At 43.7% G+C, this 22,052-nt stretch overlaps 1 protein-coding gene across 4 annotated transcripts in view; it reads left to right on the top strand.

Moving 5' to 3' along the window:
• SPECC1 (sperm antigen with calponin homology and coiled-coil domains 1) overlaps positions 1-22,052 on the top strand; it is a 340,972-nt gene that overhangs the window by 76,662 nt on the left and 242,258 nt on the right. For all 4 annotated transcript variants that reach the window (XM_060203154.1, XM_007526170.3, XM_060203153.1 and 1 more), the window contains exon 2: positions 11,286-11,454. In XM_060203154.1, the coding sequence (XP_060059137.1) occupies positions 11,308-11,454 (147 nt within the window). In that variant the 5' untranslated portion in view covers positions 11,286-11,307. The remainder of the gene's footprint in view (positions 1-11,285; positions 11,455-22,052) is intronic.

The following is a 22,052-nucleotide window of genomic DNA, read 5'->3' as shown; positions in this document are numbered from 1 at the left end:
GATATTACATTATGAATCCATTGTTTTTAGCAGGTTTTTGTTTTTTGTTTTGTTTTGTTTTTGGACACAGACTGAAGTGAAACATGTAGAGGTGGTACTGGTTGCATTGATTAGGTTGAGATCAGCAGATGCAGTATCAATTGGTGTGGGTCAAGGGAAGCCTGTTGAAAAATGAGCTACACCCCAGAGGTTCCAGGACTGGGAGAAGTCTGGGTTTTATTTGCATTTAATTATTATTGGGTAGTAACAGAGAGAAATTGAGTAGGGAGGGGGAGGTATACAGGGAGCGAGACAGAGGGACACCTGCAGCCCTGCTTCACCTTTCATGAAGTTTTTCCCCCTGCAGGTGGGGATCAGGGACTTGAACCTGGGTCCTTGCATACTGTAATGTATGTGCTTAACTAAATGTTTCACACTGCCTGGCACCAATGCTTTCTTCACTGTGCCATAAGTCATATACTTTTGGTAAGAAATAAAATGTGGGGATCAGAGTGGGCAGTGGCACACCAGGTTAAGCACATTTCATACAAAGCGCAAGGATCCTGGCTCAAGCCCCATGAGGGGTCACTTTAAAAGCAGTGAAGCAGGTCTGCAGGTGTCTTTCTTTCCCTCTCTATCTTCCCCTACCCTCTCAATTTCTCTCTGTTCTATCCAATAATAATAACAAGGAAAAAAAAGACTGCCAGACACAGTGGATTCATAGTGCAGGCACCAAGTTCCAGCGATAACCCTGGTGGCAAAGAGGGAGAGAGAGAGAAGAAAATGTTTGGGAGATAGATAGCATAATGGTTATGCCTGAGGCCCCAAGGTCTCATGTTCAATCCCCCACACCATTATAAACCAGAGCTGAGCCATGCTCCGGTAAAAATAAAATATTTGAATTTTTTCAAGAAAACACTGAAAAAAAAAAAAAGACCATCTCTCTATGCCTGAGGGTGTGAGCTTTAGACTTCACTATAATTCCTATGTGGTGAATCCCCTTAGAGGTTTAGGAGGATCATCAGACATCAGGGAATTAATAATAGAAAGCCTACAATAGTTTTTTTTTTTTCTTTCTTTCTAGAACTCAGAGCTCATCTATTTCTTTGCTGTTGCCAGCTGCATTATTCTCCCGGCCTGCATACCTGCTTCCTTCCTGAAGCAGCTCAAGTGTGTTAAGGTTGGGGCACATTCTGACCGTGGGCCATCTTGTCTTCCTCTCTGCTTTTACTCTTTCATGGTCCCAAGTAGGAACAGGTTAGTCTCCATACAAGGAAGGCCTATTCCTAAAACCCAGTGTCTTATCTGACTCCTGCCACTGAACACAGGTGTGATGGATCCATCACTGTGTCTTTTGACTAACAGAGCAGTGCCTCCCCCAACACAGTCCACCATCTGCAGGGATGCTGGCAGGTGTCCAGTCCCCCCTTGTGCTCAGCCAGTATATGTGTTCTTCCTCGGTCCTCACAGCCTTGTGAAGTAGCCACTGCGAACTCTAAGATGAGCATCATAGTGTTCAGAACATGTTCCAGACACACAGTGAGGCAACTAGTATCAGAGCATAGGACTTGAATACCCAAAGTCCTAGAGGCCCCAGGTTCAATTCCCAGTGCTGCTATATGCCAGAACTGACCAGTGCTCTAGTTATTCTCTCTTGCCTAGAAAATTAAATCTTTTTGAAAAGCAGGTCAGAGATCATGCTGTTCAGTGGAGCTGAATTAGGGCCAGTAGCATTAAGTCCAAAGCACTCCAACTTTTTCATGGAAGTGAGAATTTTTCAGAGAAGCTGTGTTCATCCCTAGGGTTTAAGAGCTTGCTAAAACTGCAGTTGGGGGCAGGAGTCAGCTCACCTCTTAGAGCTCACATGTTACCTAGTTTCTGAGTACCAGCACTACACTGGAGCACCAAGAGTGGTACTGGGGGCCCTCCATGGACAGTGGAGAAGTTCTGAGGTGTCTCTCTCTCCCTCTCTCTCTCTTTCCTCTTCTCTCCCTATCTTACCTCAAAGACTTAAAAAAATAACCTGGACATGTGCAAGTACCCAACAACAAATTAAAAAAAACCAAAACAAGGAACTGGACCGTGGCACACGATCCATATTATATACATACTGTCATGTGAAAAGACCCAGGTTCAAGCCCCCAGTCACCACATATGGGGACAAAGCTTCATTAGTGGTGAAGAAGTACTATAGGAGCTTCTCTCTCTCTCTTTCTCACTCTCTCTCTCTCTCTATCTCTCTCCCTCTCTCCTTCCTTCCCTCCCTCCCTTTTTACCTCCTGATCCCCTCTTAATTTCTCTCTGTCTCGATCCAGTAAATAAATAAGTAAATAAAATATTTTTTAAAAGAAACATTCTTTGGGCCACACAGTGGCATACCTGATTAAGTGCATATAGTACTATGTGCAAGGACCTGTGCAAGGATGTGGGTTTGAGCCCCCACTCCTTACCTGTCGTGGGGATGTTTCAGAAGTGGTGATACAGACCTGCAGGTGTCTGTCTATCTATCTTCCCCTGCCCTCTGTCATTTTCTCTCTATCCTATAGCATAAAATAGAAAAAAGAAAAGAAAAAAGTTGCTAAGAGCGGTGGATTCATAGTGCAGGTACTGAGCCCCAGTTTGGGAGGGGGGGGTCTCTTTTAAAAAATAAAGAAAAAAATCTGGATTTGAATCTTGGCTCTTTGACTTGGACTAGCCACTTAATCACATTGAGTCCAATCAATTTTCCCCACCTGTAAGTTTCCCACCTCAGTAAGTCCTCTCTGTACCTTCTGGCCTCATAGCCAGTGAGGACGTACTGAGATACCCTCCAAGAGCACGTAGTAGTGGCTGGAAAGGCTCAGCATGGGAATAGCATAGTAACTCTCATGTACTGCAAAACTTAGATACATTCTTTGTCAGCCAGGCCCAGATGAGGGTGCAAGAGTGGTCCATAGATTTGGGATGTATCTGAAACTAGACATTAGCTAGCAGGCCCCCTGATCCCCTTCCCTTCCAGCAGGATGCTCTCCTGGAAGTAGATGGATCTGAGGATTGGACAGATCTAAGCATGGACCTTTTTAAGTCAGTTCCAGAGGAGTACAGGCTGGGGATGAGCAGAGCCAGGGAAAAAGGGTTGGTCTCAAGAATGCTAGAGATGAATGTCTGAGTGTGCTGGAGGTGATACAGTGCTGAGGGCTCAGTGCTAACAAATAGGGAGTGAGCGAGAAGTAGGGAGTAGAATATAGGGACAGCTCTGCTTCACTCCAGCCCTGACTTTCTTTCTGTTCCCCAAATGCGGCCACTGCTCTGGGAATCCCACTGACATTTGCCCTATTCACAGGGCTCATTTGCTGGTTCATGTGAGGGGTATATGTATGATTTCATTTCTGCATATTTTTCCTTTTTGAAAAGAAGGTGGAATTTGCAGGGAAGAAACTGATGAGTAGGTATAAAATATAAGTCTGGAGAGAGAGAGGGCTAGCAGAAAGGCATTTATGTCTGAGGCCTCAAAGCCCCAGGTCCAACCCCTCATACTACCATTAGCCAGAGCTGAGCATTGCTCCAGTTAAAAGTAAATAAATAAATAAATAAATAATGAAAGACTTGGTTCAGATAAAATGACATGAATAAAGAGGGAGAGTAGCAAATAAAATAGAGGAGGTGCCCAAGAGGAGGGTTCAGATGAAAAGTGTTCCTTAATATATTCATTTGGGGATAATTTGGTTGGGTTTAGGAGGTCCCAGAAGGATTCCCCTGCCAAAAAAAAAGGGGGTGGATAGTGGACAGTGGTACACCAAGTTAAGTGCAAGGACCTGGGTTTGAACTCTTGCTCCCCACCTGTAGGGAGGTGCTTCACAAGCACCCCTTCTCTATTTCCCCTCCGCTCTCAATTCATCTCTGTCCTATCAAGTTTATAGAAAGAAAAAATTAAAAAGGGAGAGAAAAATGGTCACCAAGAGCAGTGGATTTGTAGCACTGACACCCAGCCCCAGTGATAACCCGGGTGGCAATTACAAAATAGAGAGAGAGAGGGAGAGAGAGAGAGAGAAATATATATATAAGAAATGACCCTGAGAATTTTTCCTCAGAGCAGGCAACTTGTGAGTTAGTTTTTAAGGTTTTTTTTTTTTTTTTGCCTCCAGGGTTGTTATTGCTGGGGTTTGGTGCCTGCACTACAAATCCACTGCTCCTGGAGGCTATTTTTCCCCTTTTATTGCCCTTGCTGTTATTGCTGTCATTGTTGTTGGATAGGACAAAGAGAAATTGAGAGAGGACAGGAAGACAGAGAGGGGAAGAGAAAGATAGACACCTGCAGACCTGCTTCACCACTTGTGAAGCGACCCCCCTGCAGGTGGGGAGCCCAGGGCTTAAACCAAGATCTTTACGCCTGTCCTTGCGCTTTGCGCCATGTGCACTTAACCCACTGCACTACCTACCACCTGCCCCCCCCCTTTTATTATCTATTTATTTGATGGAGACAGCCAGAGATTAAGAGAAAAAGGGGAAAAGAGAGAGAGAGAGAGATCAGCAACACTGCTTCACCTCTTATGAAGCTTCCTCCCTGAAGGTGGGAAGTGGGGACTTGAACCCTGGTCCTTGCATACTGTAACATGTGTGCTCTACTAGGTGTACCACTGCCTGGGGCCCCAGCGTGTGAATTTTTGAAATATGACTGAACAGTTTTCAGAAGGTTTTTGGTTTTGCTTTTATTTTTTTTTAATTTCTTTATTTGGGGATTAATGGTTTACAGTCAACAGTAAAATACAATCGTTTGTACATGAGTAACATTTCCACATAACATTACAACCCTCACTAGATTCTCTTCTGCCATCATGTTTCAGGACCTGAACTCCACCCCCCACCCCAGAGTCCTTTACTTTGTTGCAATACATCACCCCATCCAAGTTCTGCTTTGTGTTTATTGTTCTTTTTTTTTTGTAATTGGATTCATTTCATTGAAAATGCCTTTAAAATTTAGATGGAAAAGAGTTCTGCCAGTATTTTCCTCTTAGGTATTTGATAGTTTCTGATCTAATCTCGAAGGGGTATTGAAATCCTCTACTATTACTGTGTTGCTGTTAATGTATTACTGTAGCCCTTTCAGTAGATATTTGATGTTTATAGATGGCCTCTCATTAGGTGCATAGACGTGAATAATCATTAAGACCTCTTGATTGACTGATCCTCTGAGCATTAAGTAATGTCCATCCCTATCTTTTAAAATTTTATTTATTTTAAGGTCTATTGTATCAGATTGTAGGTCTATTTTAAGTTCTATTATATCAGCTATTCCTGCCCTTTTTTTGTGGGCCATTGGCTTGTATGATAGTTTTCCATCCTTTCACTTTGAGTCTGTGTTTGTCTTGTTGAGTTAGGTGGGATTCCTGCAGACAACATATTGTTGGGTTGTGTTTTCTGATCCATCTTCCTACTCTGTACCTTTTCATAGGTGAATTCAGACTGTTGACATTTATTGATATTAGAGTATGAAGATATTTTAATGCTATTATTCTAAAATCTTAAGAGTGTTCTGATATATAGCATGTTTGTATCATGTGATTGTTTATGAGACCTTTCAGAACTTATTGCAGGGCAGGCTGGTGATATTTGATTCCTTCAACTGTTGCTTGTCTGAGAAGGTTTTGATGCCTCCATCTAGTCTGAATGACAGTCTAGCAGGATACAGTATTCTTGGTTGAAAGCCTTTCTTATTGAGTACTTGATAGATATCTTGTCATTCTCTTCTTGCCTTTGTGTTTGTGTGGAGAAATCTGCTGCTAGTCTTATGGGGTTTTCTCTGTAGGTGACTCTTTGTTTTTCTTTTGCAGCCTTCAGGATACTTTCTTTATCCTTATAGCTTTTCATTCTAAAATGAATATGATGAGTCTTGATGTCTTTAAGTCTGGGTTAATTCTGTTTGGGACCCTCTGGGCTTTTTGAACCTTTATGTCTTTTATGTTGTCTAGAGTAGAGAAGTTCTCAGCTATTATGTCCTGTAGAATGCTTTCTTCCCCTCCCTCTTTTTCTTCCTCTGGTAAGCCAATAATGTGTATATTACTTCTTTTGAAGTCATACCATATGTCTCTGTTGTTGTTTCCATTATCTCTTAATCTCTTCTTTTATTTTAAAAGTATGTTCATTGGATTAGGAATGTGTACAAGAAATAGCAGACTTAAGAAAAGAACTGAGAAGTATACTACCAATGATTAATTTTATTTCCTTTGAGTAATCTGTGAGATCTCTTACTTCTTAGTTTTCTCTAATTCATCTTCAATCTTGCTAATTCTGTTTATCTGCCTCACTTATTCTATTTTCTCTCCCCTCTGTTGTTTTCTGTAGTTCAGCTATTTTTGTCACCCTGTTGCAATACTGTATTAGCTTTTTCAGCTAGTTGTGCTCTTAGCTCAGCTATTTCAGCTTTCAGCTCTCTAATTACCTTGAGATAGTTAGTGTTTTCTTTCCAAGTCTCATTTGCTGGTCCCCCATTTCTAATGATACTGCTTTCAAACTCTTTCCTCACTCCTATGACTAATGCCCCAATTAATGTTTGGATGTTGTCTTCATTCTTATGTGCTTCTACCATTGGGGTTATCTGGGCTTTTGTCCTGTTTTATTTCTCCAATGTTTCTTCTTGGTTTAACCATTGTGTATGGTGTTTTGTGAGATCCTTCTCAGTACTATTCAATCACTAATTAGAATTGCCTGGATTGACTTGTGTCTAAGTAAGGTACTTAAAGAATTCACAGTTATGGAAATTAACAGTTTGTTTCAGTGTTGTCTCAATCCTTGAGGTGAAGCTCAGTGGCTGTTAAACCCTCTTTTGTTCTTTATCTTCCCTGTAGGCTATGGGAGCCTATGGGCTTTTCAACTATAAGTAGATTTTTTTTAGCTTAATTACTCCTAACCTAGAGATTAAGCAGGGTGGGCGAGAGATAGCACAGTGGTTATGCAAAGAGACTCCCATGCCTTAAGGGTCCAAAGTCCCAGGCCCAATTCGGCTTTTATGACAACAGCCAGAGTCAAGATGGGCAGCAGTCCTTGGCCCTATGAGTTTCTAAACAAATCCTGTTTGTATTCCATGGGTTCTGAGGCAATTATTCAATGTGGCCCTGAATTTCTTAGAACAATGTGGAAAAGCTGCCACTATACAACCCCACTTCTAGACCACTGGGACTGTATGTCTTCTCCTTAGTTGCCTGATCAATTCTCTGCCCCTGATGTCAGCACAGGGCCTCCCCACTGCTGCTCCATCCTCCAAGGGACAGTAGCAATGGAGGCTCACAGTTGTATTTGGCGAGCCTTAGGGCATCCTCTCCACCTGTCAGCAGTTTATTTGTTGATAAAACTAAGACCGGAGGTGGTGCCTCAACTGGCAAACTGCCAGACTATTACCAGTCGCTCCCGAATAGGTATGGGCTTTCAGCCTCAGTAATCTCTCCTTAGGCCCCTCTCTTTCCATGAACCACACATGGTTGCACTCACCTGTGGCTTCATGGGTTCCCAAAGTATTCCAAGTGTTGTCTTGTTGTGTTCTCGGGTGATCTTCTTTATTATTCTTAGTTGATGGGGAAAGGAGAGAGACGCAACTGCCGCTACTTTCTAGCTCTGCCTCCAGAAGTCTAAAAACTTAATTCTTTTTTTTTAACCAAAAACTTATGCTCCTGAAACATTGGGGTAATAGGTGATAAAGACAGTTGTCATCTTTCCCTGCTGCTCTTCATCTACATATTCTTACTTTTTTTGAGGGGGGATCAATTAGAGGTATTTCATTTCAGGGGAACTCTTGAGGCTTGTTAGATACATTCTGTCATCACCTTAGGTTTCCATAAGGGAGCTCTTTAATAGTCCTGTCTCAGTATTTGTCACTGCAATATAAAAGGGACCCTGACTCAGCAGCTACTTTATTTAAGTCACCTCCATGAATCAGACTGACATGTTACCAGCTGCTTCTGCAGCAACTGGTAAAATTCCTCAGAAATTTTCTCTAACACTTGCTCAGACTATTTGAGCTTATTTTATACTAGGGGCCCTAGAGGTGGCTTAGCAATAGTGTATAGGCCTTGCATACTTGAGGGTTGAATCCCTGAAGCACATAAAAGAACAAAACAGTGTTCTGGTTTCTTCCTCTCAGCTAAATAAAATACATTATATTTGGAGTTCTAATAAAATCAATTACTATATAACCACCCTCCCCACTCCTACCTTTTTTTTTTTTTTTTTTTTTTAAGCCAGAGCACTGCTTAGCTCTGGCTTATGGTGGTGTCAGATATTGAACCTGGGACTTCAGAAAGCAGAAAGCTGTTTTGAATGATCACTATGCTACCTCCCTGATACCAGAAATCCCTATCCCATCCACCTCCCCCCCCCCTTGAAAGCTCTCCTATTCTTTATCCCTCTGAGAGTATGGACCCAGGATCATTATGGGGTACAGAAGGTAGAAGGTCTGGCTGTAATTGCTTCCCTGCTGAAATATGGGTGTTGATAGGTCGATCCATACTCCCAGCCTGCCTCTCTCTTTCCCTAGTGGGGCAGGGCTCTAGGGAGGCAGGATTCTGGGACACATTGGGGTCATCTGCTGGGGAATGGACTCAGGACCTTGCTGGTTTGTTGTTGTTAACTAGAGAGACAGGAGAGAGAAGCATCAGTACCACTCTACCACCAATGAAACCCACTTCCCTGGGTGTCATCTGTGGGGCTCCCATGTCAACCAGGGGTTGACCTTAGGACCTTCTTAGCGCTGAGGTATGTATTCTACCAAGCAACCTAGCTCCTGGCCTCTGTCTAGCATTTTGCCTAGGAATTCCTTTATCATGCTGTGGAAATTAAAAACTGTAGATTGGGAGTCAGGCGGTAGCACAGCGAGCTAAGCACAGGTTGCGCAAAACCCAAGAACCAGCGTAAGGATCCCGGTTAGAGCCCTCAGATCCCCACCTGCGGGTGGGGGTGGTGGTCTCTTTACAGGCAGTGAAACAGGTCTGTAGGTGTCTTTTTTTCTCTCTCCCTGTCTTCTCCTCCTCTCTCCATTTCTCTCTGTCCTATCCAACAACAACGACATCAATAACAACAACAATAATAATTACAACAATAAAACAACAAGGGCAACAAAAGGGACAATAAATAAATATTTTTAAAAATTTTAAATCTTTCTTTAAAAAAATATCGATCAAGAAAGGAAAGTAATTGGCACTAAGCATCAGCAAAATACATGGGTCTAGAGATATCTTCCCTCCCTACAGTATTAAATATTCATTGTCCACATAATCAAACTGAGGTTAACAGTATTCTGAACTAATCATAAAATTTGAATCATAGGAGCCAAGCAGTGTTACATCTGGTTGAGTGCACACATTGCCCTGTGCAAGGACCCAGGTTTGAGCTCGCATTTCTCACCTGTAGGAGGGAAGCTTCATGAGGAGTGAAGCAGGTCTGCAGGTGTCTTTCTCTCTCCCTTTCTATCTTCTCCTCCCCTCTCAATTTCTCTCTGTCCTATAAAATGAAATAGAAAGGAAAAATATGACTTCCAGGATGGGTGGATTTGTTGTACAGGCACAGAGCCCCAGTGATAACCCTGGTAGCAAATAAAATTTTAAGTCATGAATAATCATTCTGTGAGACACTATAGGAAACAAATTGCAAAATCTTTAAAAGAAGAACAAAATGAAAAAGTTTATCCCCTGCTACCATAGCTGTATGGCAATCAGGCTAGCAGTGCTTTAGGAGTTCCAGGTGGGTTCTTGGGTACAGGCACCAGCTAGCCAGTCCAAATTGGTGACTGACACTTTCAGCTGAATGTCCCCTCCCACCAGGAGAGGGAAAGAAGCCACAGCTTAAGCTCTGCTGGGGACATAGGCTATTGTTTTGCTCTGGTGGGGTTGGGGTTGTCTTGAGTGTCATGGTGAGGGATGTTTAACACCAGCAATGAAACAGCACAGGTAATCAAACCCTGGATCCTATGAGTTTGGTTCCTGGAATTAACTGTCACCTATTGGTGATTTTTTTAAGTCTTCATTTTATTATTGTTTTATATTGATAAAAATGTTTCATTAAGTGAAAATAGGAAAATTGTACTATAGTGTTGAAAACATCCGTGGTACCATGCCAAACTGAGTGGAAAGTACCAATAGGCAATGCCTTGCAGTCAATTCTGCAAACCGGGTGCATAAAATATTGCAGTTTTAGAATTGTTTTCACATTTGCACTCTTCCTCAGCCTCCTAGAACTTCCAACTCCCTTCTTCTCCAGATGATATCTTGTCTAGATGGATTATATATATACTTAATCTCAGAGTGGTAACTCTCCTCTGTAATGTCAGGTATGGTCAGTTTACAATACAATCTGTTGCACATACAAGGACCGTGGTTCAAACTCCAGTCTTCCCTACCTGCAGGAAACAGTGGAGCAGTGCTTCAGGTGTCTCTCTCTCCACCCCTATTTTGTGTTAAATAAATAAAACCTTTAAAAAAATAAATAAATTTTACTCTGTTGATTTTTTTATTACTTATAAAATGGAAACACTGACGAGTCCATAGGATAAGAGGAGTACAATTCCACACAATTCCCACCACCAGAACTCTGTATCCCATCCCCTCCCCTGATAGCTTTCCTATTCTTTAACCCTATGACATCATCTCCCCAAACAATAACTTGGGTCCACCTGTATATCAGATGTCAGGCTCAGGCAAAAACTAGTAAGGCCATTGGAATATACTTAAAATAGACCCATTCTGTTGATTTTTAAGTGATATCCATTTTTTCCAAAATAAGAAAAAAAATAGCTATTCTTTTGTTAAATCTAAGTTTATTTTTTTTCTTCCTTTGTTTCTTTCTGAGTGAAATAGAGGCAGAGAGAGAGAGAGGGAAAGATACCATAGCACTGAAGCTTCTTTTAGAGTGGTGGATGCTGGGCTTAAACCTGGGTCACACATATGGCAAAGCAACATGCCATCTAATAAATATAATTTGCAAGAAGTTAGTTTATGTCTGTATAAAGAATTAGATAAGGTACAAGTAGACCTGGAGTGTAGGTACATAGATGTGTGTGTGTGTGTGTGTGTGTATATACACATACATATGTAATACTTCATTAATGGCATATTAGGAGTGCCTGGCCAAGAAAGAGTCATCAATTTGAAGTGGGGAAGTGCCAGAGCTTCAAAAATATTTTACATGTTTTCAGTAGTTTGATGGCAAATGCTAGAAGAAGTAGTTTGATAAATACTGTGGTGGAGGAGGGTGAACGTGGTTCATCCAAGTCTTGGACTTTGTGATATCACATGGTAGGTTCAACCGTGGACACTTAGGCTTTCTCTTCTGCTCTTCTGCAGGGAGGAGACCCACTTGGGCAGCATGCGGAGTGTGGCCAAGCCCTGGAGTCCAGTGACCAAAGTGGGGAGCCATGGCACTGAGCGGGCACGGCCTCTCCCTGCAACTTCCTCCAGCATGAAGACCTCCAAGTCTTCTACCTCCTTGGCCTTTGAGTCCCGGCTGAGCAAGGTAAGGGCACTGGTTCAGGAGGACTGAGGTGGGCAACACGAGACCTGGGGCACTAGCAATACTTGACCTAAAGGCCCAAAGTGGCCACAGCCAGGCTGCCGCTGGGTAGAGAAAGGAAGCCTGCCTATAATGTGTCTTGTAGAATAGTTAAGGACCCCTGCTCTGAATCACAAGCTCTATCTAGCCAGTCTGAGTTTTGCCTCTAGCTGCTCCACTAGGCTGAGGGTTCAGGCTTCACAAGTCTGCCAGCCAGTGGTGCCGCCAGTCTGCCTGTGCCCAAGCTGGGGTCTCCTCTGCTCTCCTCCTTCCTCCCCGAAGTTCTCAGGGCTCTGCCTCCACTCCTCCTCCTCTTCCGTGGGGTTTTGAGTGTCAGGTGGGTCTAGGGTATTGTTTGCTCTGAGAGCGTTAATGGGGTGCACTGGGGTGCGACTTCAGCTATGATCCAGCAGAGACATTTCATCAGACCCCTAGATATTAGTAATTTAGTTGCAGAAATAGCTGTCACCTACTTGTGTTTTTCTTAAATTAAAAAATATTAACTAATTTGGTTCGAGCCCTGGCTCCCCACCTGCAGGGGAGTCACTTCTCAAGTGGTGAAGCAGGTCTGCAGGTGTCTAGCTTTCACCCCCACCCCCATCTTCCCCCTCCTGTCTCCATTTCTCTCTGTCCTATCCAACAACGATGACAACAATAAAATAACAAGGGCAACAAAAGGGAATAAATAAATAAAATAAATATTTAAAAAATATTACTTAATTAATTTTAATGAGAGAGAATCATAGAGAAAGATACACAAACACACGCCAGATCACTTCTCAGCTCTGGTTTATGGTGGTTCTGGGGATTGAACCTGGGACCTCAAAAGCTCAAACATGAGTGTTTTACAGGACTGTTGTATCCCCCATACCACCATAAGCCAGAGCTGAGCAGTGCTCTGGTAAAAAAAAAAAAAAAAAAAAAAAAAAAAGACTATTGTATTGTCTCCCCAGCCTTCCTCCATCTCTTTTTTTTAAATTAAATTTATTTATAAAATGGAAGCACTGACAATACCATAGGATAAGAGGGGTACAATTCCCACCACCAGAGCTCTGTATCCCATCCCCTCCCCTGATAGCTTTCCTATTCTTTAACCCTCTGGGAGTATGGACCCAGGGTTATTATGGGGTGCAGAAGGTGGAAGGTCTGGTTTCTGTATGTGCTTCCCTGCTAAACATGGACGTTGGCTGGTCAGTCCATACTCCCAGCTTGTCTCTCTTTCCCTAGTGGGGCGGGGCTCTAAGGGAGCAGAGCTCCAGGACACATTGGTGGGTCATCTGTCCAGGGAAGTCCAGTTGGCATCATGCTAGCATCTGGAACCTGGTGGCTGAAAAAGAGTTAACATCTAAAGCCATACAAATTGTTGATTAATCACGAACCTTAAAGGCTAGAATATTGCAGATGAAGATTTGGGGGTCTCTGTTTTGGAAATAGCTAGTAGGTCTATTTTAGGTATATTCCAAAAGGTCCATGACTTTATTAGTTTTTGCCTGAGCCTGATGTCTGATATGCAGGTGGACCTAAGTTATTGTCTGGGGAGATAATGTCATGGCTGGAGAAAGGTCTAGAAAGCTGGCTCAGAGAAGAGAGTAGCTCCCAAATATGGGAAAGGTGTATAAATATTATTGACTGTAAACCCCAATGATTTGAACTGGGGCCCATATTCATCTTAGGAGCCTATGTAACCTCTACATCCCTGTAGGTCCAAACTTGCATTCTGTGGTCATCAGTAGGAACATTCCGAGTTGCACCAATTTCAGGACCCATCTTCTTCAGGTGGTAGATAGAGTATGTTATACAACCCACCTTCAGAGGATGGAAAATTCTCTACTATTGTTGATCCACATTGAGGGCAAGGTCCAATGGGGCCCCCAAAGGGGTCCATTATGTTGTTCTTGATGGAGATGACCAGTGATAATGGAGAAGAGGGATCTATTTGAGGGCTAGGCTCATTGTGTTTGTGTGGGAATCCCAGGCCTTCCCAACTAGGGCCCCAGCTGATAGGGTGACCTGATAGTGTCTAAAGAGTCATTATTACAGTATGACTTGCCCTTATTCAGCTTTTGGCTTTTGTAGTCCTTACTTTGATAAAGTTAGCTTTGGAGTGAGTGAGGGAAGTGTAATAGGAAATAGGTGAGGAGGGTATCTAGGTCTAAGTAGAAACTATTTCGTTAGGTGCTTTAAGGTGTCTTTTTAGGTCTTTCTGCTTGCTTGCTTCATTTATTGACTCACTGGAAACTATTGTGCACTTTTGCTTTCAGGTATATATTTTGCCCTAATTTATAGATACATATGTACATCCGCCCTATCTCTAGGGACCTGGTCTATATCTAGGTTTTGAGGCTTTGTTAGGTCCCCCGCCTCTTTTAATAATGCCATGCTGGGATCAAATTCAGGGCTTCACACACCACATGCATTCTACTGATAAGTGGACTCTGCTCTGTTTTTTTTTTTCTTTTACTTTTTATTGTCACCAAGAGCTCAGTGATGGTACTCTAACTCGACTGCTACTGGCAGCCAATTTTTTCTTTCTATTTTATTTGATATAACAGAGAGAAATTGAGAGGTGAGGAGGAGGGAAAGAGGAAGAAAAAAAGTGAAGTGTCTCCCCTGCAGGTGGGGAGTGGGGGTCCTTGAACATGATAATGTGTGTGCTCAACTGGGCTCACTACCATTCACCTTATCCCTCCAACTTTTATTTTATATTTTGAGTTATGAAGTTACATTATTGGCAGCCCTAGTAAGTGTCTCACCTTAGTGACTATGTGTCACCTCATGTCCACTACCACCAAAAGGCCTGAGATAAGTCAGAAACATAGATAAGCTGCCTACCCAGAGGCTGCTGACTGGCCAATGTAATAGCCTAACTATGGACTGAAAATAGTTTACTGTTTATAGGAAATGGTCTATATTTCTGCTTGAATGTGTCTGTGTCTGAGCATGGTGAACCTTGTGCAGTCTCTTCTCATTACTCTTAGAACTCTCTAAAAACTCTACAGAGAGTGTATCGGGCTAGGTCGCGGAAGAGAGAGATGATCCAGGAACCAAGTTTGTGGTGGTAGCAATACAAATCTTTATTCATGTGGGATCCCCAGAGTTGGTGTGAGTGCAGCGGGTTAAAACCACGTGGAGCCAAAAACTGCAATGGCTGGCATCTGCCTCCCCCTGCACATCTGACCTCCTCTAGATCTGAAGAAGAGAGAGAAACCAGAAATGGAAGTGGCTTTTATAATACCATAAGTGGGAGGGGCTGGAAATGGTAGGGGCTTCCCTAGCAACCACTGTGAGGGTTTTAACCGGTGGGATTAATGTTACCCTGCAGGCAGGGCAGGTCTTGAGGTAGAAAGAAGATAGATCAATGGAAGGGGGGGCTGGCTTAATGCCCGACAAGAATGCATATGCTTTTGTGATGCTCTAGGCTCAGCTGATGAGAAGCAGGTCCCCTACCTTTGTGACTGTCTGTGGAGTGTATGGAAATTGTGTAGGAAGTAGGACAATTCTCTCTTTGATTGTCATACCCATGAGAGGGTTCCCTATCCTTCTCCTTATGTGATAGCTTTGGTTCCAGTGTTTACATGCTATTATAAAGCTGTGATAAATGAACACTTTTTTATTTTGTTTATTTATTGCCTCCAGGATCATCGCTGGGGCTCAGTGCCAGCAGTATGAATCCACTGTTCCTGGAGGCCATTTTTTCCCCTTTTTGTTGCCCTTGTTTTTATCATTGTTGTTATTATTATTGTTGTCATTGATGTGGCTGTTGTTGGATAGGACAGAGAGAAATTGAGAGAGGAGGGGAAGACAGAGGGGGAAAGAAAGATAGACACCTGGAGACCTGCTTCACTCACTACCTGTGAAGCTCGAACTGGGGTCCCTACGCAGGTCCTTGAGCTTTGCGCCATGTGCACTTAACCCTCTGTGCTACCACCCAGCCCCCATCAAGACATTTTTAATTAGGAAATTAACTTATCTACAGTTGTGCTACCACAAGTTTTTCATACACTCCCTGAAAAATAGCTCTGTCCTTGTTGACAACAGTGATTCTAGGTGAGTGTCCATTCTTCTAGAATGTGTTTTTATGCGTTTGTTTTTAATGGGGTGCTGGGGAAAGAACTGAGGATCCTGTACATGTGTAGTACTACTGAGTGGCCTCCTGGACCCAGGTTTTTATTCTGTGTACTGGGGGTAGAGAAGGAGAGACAGAGGAGGATGGAGAGGTGAAAGCAACACCAAAGCACTGTTCTGTCCATGGAACTATCTGGGTGCTGTCCATGGAGCTCCTGTGTGCTCCTATGCTGGCAATCAAACCCAGAACCTCACTGTGGTCAGGCATGTGCTCTACCCACTATGCCATCCCCTGGCCCCTAGTCTAGACTTATTCCATTCCTCCTTTCCTTCCTTTCTTCCCTCCTTCCTTCTTTCTTTCTGTTGCAACCAGGGGCTTAGTGCCTGCATGCTGAATTCACCTCTCCTGGTAGCCATTTTTTTCCTTATTTTTTCTTTACTTGATAGGACAGAGACAAATTGAGAGGGGAGGGGGAGATAGAGAGATACATAGACATCTGAAGACCTGCTTCTCAACTCATGAAGCATCCTCACTGCAAGTGGGTTGTGGGGACTTAAACCTGGATTATTGTGCATAGTAGCATATATGCTTATCCAGGTGCACCACTGCCTGGCCCCAGTCTAGCCTGCATTTCAATAGGATATGTGAGTGAGTCCTGAATTTTCAAGTCCAGAATAAGACCCATCCAGTTACCTGGTGTGTATGTGTGTGGGTTTGTGTGTGTGTGTGTGTGTGTGTGTGTTTTAATGCAGTTACGGGGCATGAATCCAGAACTTCACATAGGTCAATGTCACTAAACTCCCTCCATAGTCTGTTTTTCATGATGTATTTAAGAGAAAAAAGGAATGAGGTGCCCAAGCACTGCTCCACCATTAAAAAAGTTTCTTCAGTCCTATCTGTGGTGCTCAGGACCTCAGATGTGGCATTCTACCCACTGAGCTGTATCTTCTCCAGTTTTGTAGCATTACCTCATGAATGTTAAAATGCACCTTGAGTGGAACATGTCTCAAACTAAGTCTCAGTACTTCCCTTTCCATCTCTCTTGACCCCTTGCCCCACATGAGTGAGTAGCACTGCTATCCTTTCAGCTACTCAGGGGTGATCCTGGAGCCCCTCTCCCCAATTTTTCTCACATCTCACAAGTCCATAGCTAAATGCCACCAGTTCTAACTTAAAAATAAATGCCAACTCCAATCAATATGCCCCCCCTCCAGCCCCACCCCAACGTGCACTCCCTGAAGCTTTCTGGCTCAAGCCTCCCCTCTCCATTGCAATAGCTCAAATGATCACCTTGCTTTTGTTTTATACCCTCCATGTTCTGTCTTCAATAGAAACTAACTGGTCCTGTGATGTGACCTTCAGTTATGCCATGTCTCTGACTTCCATCCCCTACACACACACACACACACACACACACACACACACACACACATTCTGAGTGATAAGCAAAGTCCTTGAAATAGCCAGTGATGGTCTCTCTCAGACACATTCCCTCCCCCTGCCCTCCAGCTAGCCACACAGGCAGCAGAACACCTGCTACCCCTTTTGCCTGGGCATTTTTCCCTTCCTTTCCTGCACCTCCATCTTGTGCACAGTCTCAGATGTCAGCTGGGCAGGTGCCCCTCCACCTCCCACCCCATGAAATGTTTCTTCCTTGCCACTCCCCTTTCCCCTCATGCATACCTGCTGTCACAGCACCTGCCTTCCTGGGACTTGCTAGGACACTCTGCTTTTTTTTTCTTCCACTTTTTTTGTGATTAATTATGAGTTATCAGATTATAAGATTGCTTTGTATAGTTCCACACCACACCAACCACCAAAGTTCTGTGTTCCTACCCTTCCACCTCCCAAAGATAAACTACCTTAGTTCTCACAAGTCTTAGAAATATCAGTTTGCTTGCTTGTGTGTGTATGTGGGGGGGTGTGTGTATCAGATCTCTGGACTCCACATGAGTGAAACTACCTGATAGCTATTTTTCATCTCTTTACTTATTTCACTAAGCATAGTCTCCATTTTGTTCCAAAAGACGCAATAGTCTTTTTTCCTTTTTGCCTTCAGGGTTATCGCTGGGGCTCAGTGCCTGGATCCTTGAGCAGGTCCTTGTGCTTCCTACTATGTGCTCTTAACTCAGTGCTCTACCTGCCCGGCCCCCTACCCCATAACTTCTTTAGCTAGTCATCTGTCAGTGAACATCTAGGCTGCTTCCACTCTTTGGCTATTGTTAATAATAAAGCTATGAACATAGAGGTACATATGTCCCTATGGATTAGTGTTTGTGTGTCCTTTGAATAAATGCCTAAGAGTGGTATTGCTGGATTATAAAATAATTACATTTTTATTTAAGGACTCTCTATATAGTCCCCAAAGGGACTGAACCAGTTTTCATTACCACTGGCAGTGTAGCAGAATCCCTCCCCAGCCTCTCAAACACCTGTCATTTTTTGTTTTGTTAATGTGGGCCATTCTCAAGGTGTGAGATGGAATCTCAGTGTAGTTTTAATATACATTTCTCTAATGATAAGTGAAGTAGAGCATTTCTTCATGTCTGTGGGCAATGTGTATCTCTCTGTCTAGTTCTTTGGCCCACTTTTTTATTGGATTACTTTTTTCCTTTTGTAGAGATATACCAATTCTTTATATATGTTTGATACCAGTCTCTTGTTGGATGTGTGATGTGGACACTCTAGCTTTTGCCCTGCCCAGCCCTGCCCCTTGTGCTTCAGAGAAGGACCTGCTAGCTACAAGCACTCAGGACTTAGTGAATGCTGACTACTACTCTCCTCAGGTAGTGGCTATATGATAGAGCAGTAAACTAGGAAGAGCCTGGCTCCAGAGTGGGTCAGCTCAGGCCAGGCTGGAGTCTTGACTATGTTGCTTTCTAGGTGGAAAATATTAGGGAAGTTGAGTTACTCCTTGCACTCTGAGATGAAGGCTGTGCCTTTGTTGCCAGGAGGAAGAAATGCAACTATGCTATACTATATGCAATGTCATTGTTCTGTCACCCTGCACTCGAGTGTTGTGTCCATGGATTCTGATTTTTGTTATCTTTGTCCTCTAGCATGTTTAGGAGACAGTTCTTGGTCAGAGCTGATATTAATACGAACATTTCCCTGAGAGCAGACCTGTCATGTCCCACCTGAATGCCTGCTCTCTCATCTTGTTTTTTCACAGCTCCTCGACCTGGAACAGGATCCTAAGTAGGTGGCATTGTTCTCCCTTGGTGAATCGGCCTCCACTTTCCTGATTCTGAGTAGATAAAACACATCTCTTCATGCACGTGGGCCCATTCACAGTGAGGCGCTGCTGTAGAGTCTGTGCTGGTGTGTGTGTGTGTGTGTGTGTGTGTGTGTGTGTGTGTGTGTGTGTGTGTGTGTGTGTGTGTTAGCAGCATAATTTAGCTTCTCTATGTCTCTAGTTTTAAAAGAAAAAGATTGGTGGATGGGGGTGAATGTACTTACTTCTATGTTCATCACTATTTCCTTTTTCTCTTGTAGATGGCTAGTTCTCTTTCTCTACCCACAGTGGTAGGTTGAAAGGACAGAATGATCAGCATAGAAGGCATTGCAATAGAGCTTCTGGCATGTATTAAAATCTTTTTAGGGAAGGCCAGGCAGTGGCATATCTGGTTTAGTGCACATTACAGTGCACTGGGACCCAGATTCAAGCCCTGCTTCATAAGTGATGAAGCAGGGTTGAAGGTGTCTCTCTGTCTCTTTCCCTCTTTATCTCCCCCTCAATTTCTCTCTGTCTCTGTCCAATAATAAATTTTAAAAAATCTTTCTAGGGACTGGAGAGATGGCTCACCAGACAGGAGACATGCCTTGCTATGTGAGAAAGGTTCAAGCCCTGGCACTATATGGTAGTTGCCACAAAACCAGGGGGAGCTCTGGTGCTGTGGTATCTTTCCCTCTCTTTTTCTGTCTGCCTGTTAGAGTGAGAAAGTGGCCAGGGGCAGTAAAGTTACATCCACATGAGACCCCAGCTCTGCAAAAAATGAAAACAAACCAAGGGGCTAGGGGCCAGGCAGCAGCTCACCAAGTAGAGCACACACTTTACTGGAATGTGCATGGACCCAGGTTTGAGCCCCTGCACCACATGGAAACACCAGGAAAAGCTTTGTGAATGGTGGACCAGTGCTGTAGTGTTTTCTCTTCTCTCTTCCATCCACCCCCCTCCCAATCTCTATGTGAAATTAAAAGGGAAAAAAATAGGGGAGCTGGCAGTGGTATGACTGGTTAAGCACACTTGTTACCATGTGCAAGGACTCAGGTTAGAGATCCCCACTCCCCACCTGAAGGGGGAAAGCTTCATGAGTGGTGAAGCAGGTGTCTGTCTGTCTACCTCCCCTTTCAATTTCTCAGTCCTATCAAATAAAGAAAAAAGGGGAGAGGTAGGCTGTCAGAAGTGGTGAATTTGTCATGCAGGCACCAAGCCCCAGCAATAACCCTGGTGGCAATTAAAAACAAGGCAGGGAGGGATTTAGTCCACTGGAAGTGGTAGAATTATATATGTATGAATCCCTGGTGCCAAAACAATGAATGAATGAAATAAACCTTTTTAAAGCAGTGTGAAAAATGGAACTCGGGACTGTTTCCTAAGGATGGGGGATTTTGGCTACTTCTGCTACCGAGAGACACTTTAGGGGTTGGGGAGGAGTACAAAAGTAAAGAAGGAGGAGGGGAGTCAGGCGGTGGCACAGCAGGTTAAGTGCACATGGCGCAAAGCACAAGGACTGGCATAAGGATCCCAGTTCGAGCCCCCGGCTCCCCACCTGCAGGGGAGTCGCTTCACAGGTGGTGAAGCAGGTCTGCAGGTGTCTGTCTTTCTCTCCTCTTCTCTGTCTTCCCCTTCTCTCTCTATTTCTCTCTGTCCTATCTAACAATAATGACATCAATAGCCACAACAAGGGCAGCAAAAGGGAAAATAAATAAATATTTTTAAAAAGAAGAAGGAGGAGGAGGGCAGCAGCAACTATGACAACAGGGAGGAGGCAGCAAGTAAGTTAGAGACTTGGTGCTCTCATTTCTGATTCTTGTGGGGATTGTCCCATCCTTTTCACCTTTCGTGGGTGGAGGAAGAGAACTAAACATCCAGAAGAGAAAGAGGAAATAGTGATGGACAGAAAAGCAAGTAGACCCACTCCAGGCCAATATCTTGCTGTAAAAACCCAAGACACACAGAGCCACTGAATTATGTAACAAACACACACCACCTCCACCACCACCCTCACCCCCACCACCCCTACCCCCCCACCTAGGCTCTACAGCAGTATCTCACTGTGTTTACTTTATAGCAAATGGGTCCATGTAGGCAGAAAAATGTGTTTTATCCGCTGAAATTCAGGAAAGTGGAGGCAGATTCACCGAGAGAACAACACCTCTTACCTCAGTTCCTGGCTCAGTCTGACAACATGGGGGAACAGGTGTGTGGGTGGGATGAATTCCCCAAGGAATCTCGCCCTAGACTCTCTGAGTCTGGAACAGAAGTACTGTGCCACACATGGGCTGCTCTATTCTGCCTGTTGATAAGACCCACCAGGGCATTCAAGATCAGAAATGATGAAGCAGTGACTAGAGCTTCCCCGGACTAGAAATACAGTGATGCTCTCATCTTGCTGTGAGCCGGTGAAGGAGCAGAACGTGCTTCCCTGAGGCTGGGACCAGGGACCAGGGCCCCCAGGACACTCTGTCACTCACCTCTACTGGCTCCTGTTTCTTCATTGCTTGCTGGCAGCTGGCATCCTTTAGTGTGTCCCCAAAGCCCTCTGCATCCCTTGGAAGGTTTAACTGCTTCTTTGCTTCTTTATGGTTTGTACAATGATAATTAATAAAGCAAGCCATAAGCAGAAGGTCTCTGCTTGTCTAGGCTTGAGTTGTATACTGACCCAGTGCAGGATTCTGTGGCCAAGGCTCTGCAGTCTTATTTTTTGTAGAGATAGAAGCACAAAGGTAGAGAGGTGGAGAGAGAGAGAGGCAGAGGGAGAGAGTGAAAGAGACCAAAGGGTAGAAGTTTCCTTTAGGGGACTGGGAGCCAGGTTTGAACCTGGACTATGCACATGGCAAAGCAACAGACTATCCAAGTGAGCTATTTCTATAGCCCCAGAATGCAGAGTCTTAGAGTTTATACCTGTTCTTCAAGACCCAGACAGTCTGATGTGATCATTCTTAAGGAGTACTCTAAGCTTGCATGGCCCATTGTAATGAACACAAGCCATGTGTGGCAGATGGCCTTTGAAGTGGGGCTGACCAACACAGATGTGCTATTTGCATAAAATAGACACTTGCTATTGAAGTCTTAATGCAAACGAAAGTAAAATGCCCCATCACATCAGTTTAAGTGTAGTAGGTTAAGAGAAAACACAATTAGTTATACCTTTGAAAATAATCTGACTGTCTTTTGTAGCCTTTTTTTAATAGAGAAATCAGTCTTATGGGATTTGCCTTATAGGCAACTTTGCCTTTCTCTGGCCAGAATCTTCTCTTTGTCTTTGAACTG

The sequence above is a fragment of the Erinaceus europaeus genome, chromosome 12 (genome assembly GCF_950295315.1).
Source record: "Erinaceus europaeus chromosome 12, mEriEur2.1, whole genome shotgun sequence".
Taxonomy (NCBI): Eukaryota; Metazoa; Chordata; class Mammalia; order Eulipotyphla; family Erinaceidae; genus Erinaceus; species Erinaceus europaeus.
This window is presented reverse-complemented; position numbering and strand designations above follow the sequence as displayed.